This window comes from Schistocerca nitens, chromosome 6 (assembly GCF_023898315.1).
Source record: "Schistocerca nitens isolate TAMUIC-IGC-003100 chromosome 6, iqSchNite1.1, whole genome shotgun sequence".
NCBI classification, from domain to species: domain Eukaryota; kingdom Metazoa; phylum Arthropoda; class Insecta; order Orthoptera; family Acrididae; genus Schistocerca; species Schistocerca nitens.
In genome coordinates this window covers 340,603,553-340,612,598 of record NC_064619.1, presented here as the reverse complement: position 1 = coordinate 340,612,598, position 9,046 = coordinate 340,603,553, and the positions used below count along the sequence as shown (strand labels likewise).

Sequence of the window (9,046 nt, the reverse complement as noted above, 5' to 3'; positions counted from 1 at the left end):
CAAAGGTAAAAATTGCTTTCTGCGGCAATACAATAAACAGAAATAAATTGGAAAACCTCAGTAACACATCCAAGATAATGCTCTACAGTGGGCTGCCATCTTTCGCCCGAGGGAGGAGGGATTTTTTAAGTGGTCGTATAGAGCTCATCAGCAAGAAAAAGACATTAAAAAAAGCTGACACCTCAGTAGCTTCAGAACTCCTACTAATTGCGATGAGGTACATCATCCAAATGTTGTGTTAGCAGGCGGCTGCGTCCCCTTGAATTTATTTCGCAGACAGTATGCTGGGTGATCAATAAAGAAACGAAATTATTTTAAACACTCTATACATTAATTCAGAGCGGTCCAGCAACGCCACACAGTATCAAATGGAACGGTGCCTCATTCTTGCTGGTATTACTGGTATTGTGCGATCACATTTGAATTTTTTTTTAATTTTATTTCCTGATAATCTTTAGCGTATAATTTAGCTTCATGAATATGGGCTATAATAATGTCCTCTCATACAGAAGTAATACGAAAATACTTGGAAAATAAACAGAATGCAGTTTGTTACCACAAGAAGATCTTTGGTTTGCTGTCAACAACTGTTGTAGTGTCTTTGAATTTTAGGTGAAAACAATTAGAAAGCAATAAGCATGTGTTGACAGATACGTGGTATAGGAGAAAGGTGTGGTTTTCCGGTGGATGTGAGGATGGGGCAGGGGAAAAGCCAGTTCACAGAAGAAGAATTGCAAGATTATCAGGTAAAAAATTCAGTATGGGACAAAAATAGTTCAGATATGCTCAGCGGTGTGGTGATAAATGTGCACAGTTTTAAGTAACTCATTCCTTCCTTTCATTCATCTTCTTCTATAAATCCCATCGCGAAGGAGAGCTTACACGAATGTGGAACGTATCAAGTTTTGCATTAACATTGGGAAACAATGATTGTTGTCTTATTAATTCATGTTAACAACAAATTATGACGAGCGCTAATATATTCAGATTGGTGACTAAATTCTAAATTACTTACTAATTATATGTTAGGAGAAAAAAACTACTTTGGAAAAAAACATGACTACCACTCCTGTCCTACTCGGCCGCTGTTTTTTTCCATCAGCTATTAATTATCAGCTGTCTTTATTGTGGAGGCCCTACTGGATAAGCCAAGAGCTTTTGTCATGGAGTTAATGCGGAATTTACGTTCCCGAGTCAACGTACTCTGAGAAATTGTGATAGGAGTGCATAACGCAGTATTCTTTCATTTCAAAACTTTTATCCATTATGGATGTGAACAGTGCGACTGTGACGACTGAAGGTTCCCGGAAATTACTGCAACCAGTCCCCTTTTGTTTCCTTCTTCAATTTTTTATTTTTTATTGCCAGTTTCGAATCGCTTAGCGATGTATCATATAATGATAAATCGCCAGGTGACTTGAAACCGGCAATGGAAAATAAATATGTAAGAATAACACTGTTCTACAAAAAAAAAAAAAAAAAACTTTTTTTCTATTTCTGATAAAAAGTATTGTGATCCTGGTTGTAATTTTAGTGCTGAATTGAAAACTGTTTTTGGTTTTTTTCTGTCAGGGATAGTTTATGAGTAATCGCAATTTTATTTCTCTTTTCAGTTTCTGATATAGTGCAGCAAACGTGAGGTGAAATTCGACAAACAAATGCACATCTTTATGATGTTATAAGTTCATCACATTAATGGAGGCTGGGATCTAACATATAACACAGTAACCTTTGTGTATACACTTTGAAGCATTTATTTGACATGAGAAATTACAGAAAATTGACAAACAATGAGCCACTGCCTTGTAATGCACATCACTTTTTTCTCTTGTATTGTGAATCTTTCTTCTCTCGAATGATATTCCAGCAATAATCTGCTAACACAGAAGGTACCCATTTCCCTTCATAGTGCCTTTCTATGATAGAAATGTCTTTATGGAATCTTTCCGCATGTTCATCCGATACGTCACTACAACTCTCTGTGAAGTAGTCCAGATGAGTCCATCATATGTACCTTTCAAATCCTGATATGCTTTGATCATATCCTTCACCATTGCTTTGTAGTTAGTAGCTCTTCTTCTTCCGAGGAAGTTTTCCGACATCATCTTGAAACAGTCCCATGCGGTTTTTTATCAGTTAAACATGCTTCAAAATTTGCATCTTTCTGCAGCTCTCTGGTTTGTGGGTCCACAAATACACCTTCCTTTATTTTTGCAGCTGAAAGACGGGGTAATTTGGTAGCTAGATATACAAACCCACAGCCTGTTGGATCCATGGCCTTCACGAATTGTTTCATCAGGCCAAGTTTGATGCGAAGCGGTGGAAGTAGTATATATTCAGGAGCTACCAGACTTTCACGTTGTACATTCTTTTCGCCAACTTTCCCTCTTCGCCTAGGCCATTTCTTTTTCACGTAGTGAGAATTTTGGTCTCGACTATCCCACTCGCAAAGAAAACATGCATACTTTATGTAGCCTTGTTGCATTCCCAGTTCCATAGCAATTACCTTGAAATCTGCACATATTTTCCATTTGTGTTCATTGTATTTTAATGAGTTTAGTATCCTTTGTACGAATTCGTAATTCTCTTTTGTCAAACTAGCGTAAGATACTGGAACAGATGGTATTTTATTTCCATTATGGAGCAAAACACCCTTCACACTTGTTTTCGATGCATCTATGAAAAGTCTCCTCTCATGTGAAATATAAGTGAAGTTCAGCACTTTCATCAGGCCAGCAACGTCATTGCAAAATGTCAGTGCTTCGTCAGTTGAAAAATAAGAAATAAAGGCATGTTATCTGTGCCTGAACACACTGATTTTAGTACTTTGGTGCAGTAGATTATACTCTTGTAATCTTGAACCTAGCAGCAGCGCCTTTTGTTTACTTAGTCCTAGATCACGTACTAAATCATTTAAATCTGCCTGTGTTAACAAATGTGGTGATGACTCACTCTGTGCAGTGATATAAAGAATCATCATCTGTGTTTTTATTAGTACTACTTATTTCACTGTCATTCAGAATTTGACCTCGAGCTCTTGAAGGTACTGGAAGGTTGTTGGAATGCTGAACTGGCATTCTCGCTGAAGGAAGATCTGGGTAAACAATGTGCCTCTTCGACTTTTTGCATGGGAACAGCAAACAACGCCACATTCTCTTTACCTTTCCACCACTGAATTAGTTTGCAGTAACACTTAGCACAACAGAAATGTGGTGCCCATTCTTTATCTTGGTCTCCAACCTCTACTCCAAAGTAATGTTTGCATGTTTTCTTTATGACTGAAGAAATTTTCTTCCTATTTCTGGCAAAAGTGAACTTCCCACAGATGTAGCAGAAGTTTTCCAGCTTTTATCGACATCCACAATGACATGGCATTTCTGCAAATTTAAAAATACCACTTTGGTAATATACCTGTATTAAATTAATAGTAGGGAACTAGAGGAACGCTGATGTGTAAAAACAAGCAGTCGTTTTACCTTCAGCACCAGGCTCAATCAGTTTACACACAGGAACTAAAAAATTCAACCGTGCTCAGAAATATGACAGACAGTCACTTGTCAGCCAAAACACCCACTTGTTAAGACTGACACAAATTGCGGCTAACACCACTGCAACTGCCCCTAGGAGGCGTGAAGCTTTACTGCCGAGGCAGCGACCGGCTGTCGCCGTTCGAGTTAATGAGATGTTTCAGGTGGTCTTAATGACATAGGTGTGGCAGCAGTAACCTAATGATGTCTGATTCTTCCCACCTGCTTTTGCACAAGAAATTATCACGTTCTATCACTACTGGATGCAGCAGCATAACAGTATTTCTCTATAACGTCTCTGTGTTTGCCATGAATTGTGAATATACATATATATACGTATTACATAAAAAGTATCCCTGACAACGATATTTTGTTTACATATTTGAATTTCCCACGGTAAAATTGTCTAGAAGCACATACTTTAATATCAGAAATAGAACCCATGTCGAACAGTGTAATTAACAAACTTAGTCCAAATAATGGTACTTTTATAATTGTAGCTGTGTGTAGGTCCCCATTGGGAAATATTCAGCTGTTTTTGAAAAAATTGGATTCTTTGTGATACTAACTAGACAGATGGAAGCAAATTATAGTTTGCAGGGATTTCAATGTAGATTTTCTTCTAACATTCCAATAGAAAGTATGATAAATATTACTTAGTTCTTTCAGTTTGACATCAGTTATTGATTTTCGTACTCGGGTGGTACAGGAAAGCAGCACACTGATCTAGATAATGTTTTTTTACAGTCCAAGATAAATTTAAACAAATAAACTTTTCCTATTAAGAATGGTCTGTCTAATTATGATGAACAGGCTCTAGTTACAGTGTATGGCATAACTCCATACAATAACACGAAACAGTCCTCCAAAATAGTGTAAAGTTAATAATTTAACAATTTCAAATTTTAGGGAAAACTTGGAACATTTAGGCTGGGATGAGGTGTCCAAGGAACACATTGCCAATCTAAAATTTAACCTATTTCTTGATACCTTTGTGAGTATATTTGAAAAGGTTCCCTAAGAAAACAGCGAAACATAATTGTAAGAAAACATCTATAATGCCATGACTTACTAAAGGAATAAAAAAATATTGTAGGCCCTAAACAGAAAAGGGAAATATAGCTTAAAATTAGGAGTAATCATCCAGAAACAAACCTCATAAAAACTACTACACCATATGAAGAAAAATTATGCAAAAGTCCAGAAGTAGGCCTATGTGCATTATGTCTGCAATTAGCACCTCTGATCATAAAATTAAAACAATTTGGAATATTGTTGAAAGGGAAACTGGGTGACCGATAGCACAGGAAGAATGTATTTCTATCAGACTCAATGAAAAGTTAGTTAACAAAATGTCAGAAGTAGAAAATATTTTTATTAATCATTTTTAAGTGTTGTAAAGAAAGTAGGATCCAGCTACTCATTATAAATGCAAGACTGTATACGGAACAGGCAGTGTCTATGCAATTTGATAAAATTGAAATTCAACCCACCTCTTCTACTGAAATTAGGAAAGTAATAAATTCACCCAAAAGTAAACGTTCGCATGAAATTGATGGCATTTCCAACAGAGTACTAAAAGCTTGTTCCCAACGGGTAGGATTCTCAGCCCTATGTGTACTAGCTCACTGAAACAGCTAGCTCACTCCAGACAGACAAAAATATGCTGTTGTTTAACCATTACTTAAAAAAGGGGACAGGTCCAATGCTAAAACTACCTCCCAATATCATGTCTGAAAACTTCATCCAAAATTCTTGAAAGAGTAATGTATTCAAGAGTAGCTTCACATATTTGTAAAAATGAAGTACTAACAAAATGTAGGTTTGCTTTTCAGAAAGGCTTTTCAACAGAAAATGCTATATATGCTTTCACTGGTCAAATATTAAATTCTGTGAATAACCGAACATCAACCATTGGGATATTTTGTGATCTCTAAACAGCTTTTGCCTGCGAATCACGAAATTTTATAGATAAACTTATGTATTATGGTATGAGTAGGACAGTGCAAAAATAGTTTTTGATATTTAACTGGAAGACTGCAGATCGCTGAAATTAACAGTACAGATAGTATGCAAAAATCAGCAGAGTTTTCTAACTGCGGAGGTATCTAGAATGGTGTCCCACAGGGTTCAGTCTTGGGTCCCTTATTTTTTTGCCTCTTATGTTCATGAAGATTCAAAGATAGCTCTTTTTTCTGATGATAGAATTACAGTAATCACACCCAACAAGCAAGAATTAGGTGAGGAAATTGTAAATAATGTCTTTCAGAAAATTAAGTGGTTCTCTGCAAATGGACTCTGATGGAATTTTGAGAAAACAGTATATACAATTCTGTACAGTAAATGGCATAACACCATTGGCAAATGTGCTTCGGACAGAAGTCTATTGCTAAGGCAAAATATTTAAACTTTCCGGGTTTGTGCACTGATGAGAAATTGAATTGGAAGAAACACATTGATCATCTGCTGAAACGATTAGGTTCAAATACATATGCAATTAGGGCAGTTGCAAATTTTGGTGATAAATATAACAGTAAATTAGCCTGCTATGCCTATTTTGATACATTGTTTTCATATGCCATCATATTTTGGGGTGATTCATCATTAAGAGAAAAAGTATTCATTGCATGAAAGCATGTTCTTGTTGTGGTCTTCAGTCCTGAGACTGGTTTGATACAGCTCTCCATGCTACTCTATCCCGTGCAAGCTTCATCATCTCCCAGTACCTACTGCAGCCTACATCCTTCTGAATCTGCCTAGTGTACTCAGCTCTTGGTCTCCCTCTACGATTTTTACCCTCCACGCTGCCCTCCAGTACTAAATTGGTGATCCCTTGATGCCTCAGAACATGTCCTACCAACGGATTCCTTCTTCTAGTCAAGTTGTGCCACAAACTTCTCTTCTCCCCAATCCTATTCAATACCTCCTCATTAGTTACGTGATCTACCCACCTTATCTTCAGCATTCTTCTGTAGCACCACATTTCGAAAGCTTCTATTCTCTTATTGTCTAAACTATTTACCATCCACATTTCACTTCCATACATGGCTACACCCCATACAAATACTTTCAGAAACGACTTCCTGACACTTAAATCAATACTCGATGTTAACAAATTTCTCTTCTTCAGAAACACTTTTCTTGCATTGCCAGTCTACACTTTATATCCTCTCTACTTCGACCATCACCAGTTATTTTGCTCCCCAAATAGCAGAACTCCTTTACTACTTTAAGTGTCTCATTTCCTAATCTAATTCCCTCAGCATCACCTGACTTAATTCGACTACATTCCATTATCCTCGATTTGCTTTTGTTGCTGTTCATCTTATACCCTCCTTTCAAGACACTGCCCATCCCATTCAGCTGCTCTTCCAAGTCCTTTGCTGTTTCTGACAGAATTACAGTGTCATCGGCGAACCTCAAAGTTTTTATTTCTTCTCCATGGACTTTAATACCTACTCTGAATTTTTCTTTTGTTTCCTTTACTGCTTTCTCAATATACAGATTGAATAGCATTGGGGAGAGACTACAACCCTGTCTCACTCCATTCCCAACCACTGCTTCCCTTTCATGTCCGTCGACTCTTATAACTGCCATCTGGTTTCTGTAGGAATTGTAAATGGCCTTTCACTCCCTGTATTTTACCCCTGTAAAGAATTTGCGTTAGTATTTTGCAGTTGTGACTTACTAAACTGATAGTTTGGTAATTTTCACATCTGCTCTCTTTGGGATTGGAATTATTATATTCTTCTTGACGTCTGAGGGAATTTCGCCTGTCTCATACATCTTGCTCACCAGATGGTAGAGTTTTGTCAGGACTGGCTCTCCCAAGGCTGTCAGTAGTTCCAATGGAATGTTGTCTACTCCCAGGGCCTTGTTTCGGCTTAGGTCTTTCAGTGCTCTGTCAAACTCTTCACGCAGTATCATATCTCCCATTTCATCTTCATCAACCTCCTCGTCCATTTCCATAATATTGTCCTCAAGAACATCGCCCCTGTATAGATCCTCTATATACTCCTTCCACCTTTCTGCTTTCCCTTCTTTGCTTAGAACTGGGGTTCCAACTGAGCTCTTGATATTCATGCAAGTGGTTCTCTTTTCTCCAAAGGTATCTTTAATTTTCCTGTAGATGGTATCTATGTTAACCCTCATGCGATAAGCCTCTACATCCTTACATTTGTCCTCTAGCCATCCCTGCTTAGCCATTTTGCACTTCCAGTCGATCTCATTTTTGAGACGTTTGTATTCCTTTTTGCCTGCTTCACTTACTGCATTTTTGTATTTTCTCCTTTCATCAATTAAATTCAGTATCTCTTCTGTTAACCAAGGATTTCTACTAGCCCTCGTCTTTTTACCTGCTTGATCCTCTGCTGCCTTCACTATTTCATTCCTCAAAGCTACCCATTCTTCTTCTACTGTATTTCTTTCCCCCATTCCTGTCAATTGTTCCCTTATGCTCTTCCTGAAACTCTGTACAACCTCTGGTTCTTTCAGTTTATCCAGATTCCATCTCCTTAAATTGCCACCTTTTTGCAGTTTCTTCAATTTTAATCTACAGTTCATAACCAATAGATTGTGGTCAGAGTCCACATCTGCCCCTGGAAATGTCTTACAATTTAAAACCTGGTTCCTAAATCTCTGTCTTACCATTATATAATCTATCTGAAACCTTTTACTATCTCCAGGTTTCTTCCATGTATACAACCTTCTTTCATGATTCTTGAACCAAGTGTTAGCTATGATTAAGTTATGCTCTGTGCAAAATTCTACCAGGTGGCTTCCTCTTTCATTTCTTAGCCCCGATCCATTTTCACCTACTACGTTTCCTTCTCTTCCTTTTCCTACTGTCGAATTCTAGTCACCCATGACTATTAAATTTTCGTCTCCCTTCACTACCTGAATAATTTATTTTATCTCATCATACATTTCATCAATTTCTTCATCATCTGCAGAGCTAGTTGGCATATAAACTTGTACTACTGTAGTAAGCGTGGGCTTCGTGTCTATCTTGGTCACAATAATGCGTTCACTATGCTGTTTGTAGTAGCTTACCCGAACTCTTATTTTTTTATTCATTATTAAACCTACTCCTGCATTACCCCTATTTGATTTTGTATTTATAACCCTGTAATCACCTGACCAAAAGTCTTGTTCCTCCTGCCGCCGAACTTCACTAATTCCCACTACATCTATTTTCAATCTATCCATTTCCCTTTTTAAATTTTCTAACCTATCTGCCCGATTAAGGGATCTGATATTCCACGCTCCGATCCGTAGAATGCCAGTTTTCTTTCTCCTGATAATGGCGTCCTCTTGAGTAGTCCCCGCCCAGAGGTCTGAATGGGGGACTATTTTACCTCCAGAATATTTTACCCAAGAGGACGCCATCATCATTTAATCATACAGTAAAGCTGCATGCCCTCGGGAAAAATTACGGCTGTAGTTTCCACTTGCTTTCAGCCGTTAGTGGTACCAGCACAGCAAGTCCGTTTTGGTTAGTGTTACCTGGCCAGATCAGT

At 37.7% G+C, this 9,046-nt stretch overlaps 1 protein-coding gene across 2 annotated transcripts in view; it reads left to right on the top strand.

The window, feature by feature from the left end:
* The first annotated feature begins 619 nt into the window (after positions 1-619).
* The window catches only part of LOC126263082 (calcium and integrin-binding protein 1-like), a 53,170-nt gene continuing 44,743 nt past the window's right edge, over positions 620-9,046 (top strand). Inside the window, exon 1 of one of the 2 annotated variants that reach the window (XM_049960077.1) lies at positions 620-746. In XM_049960077.1, coding sequence (XP_049816034.1) covers positions 696-746 — 51 coding nt within the window. In that variant the 5' untranslated portion in view covers positions 620-695. The remainder of the gene's footprint in view (positions 747-9,046) is intronic. The other variant, XM_049960076.1, reaches the window with a different exon arrangement.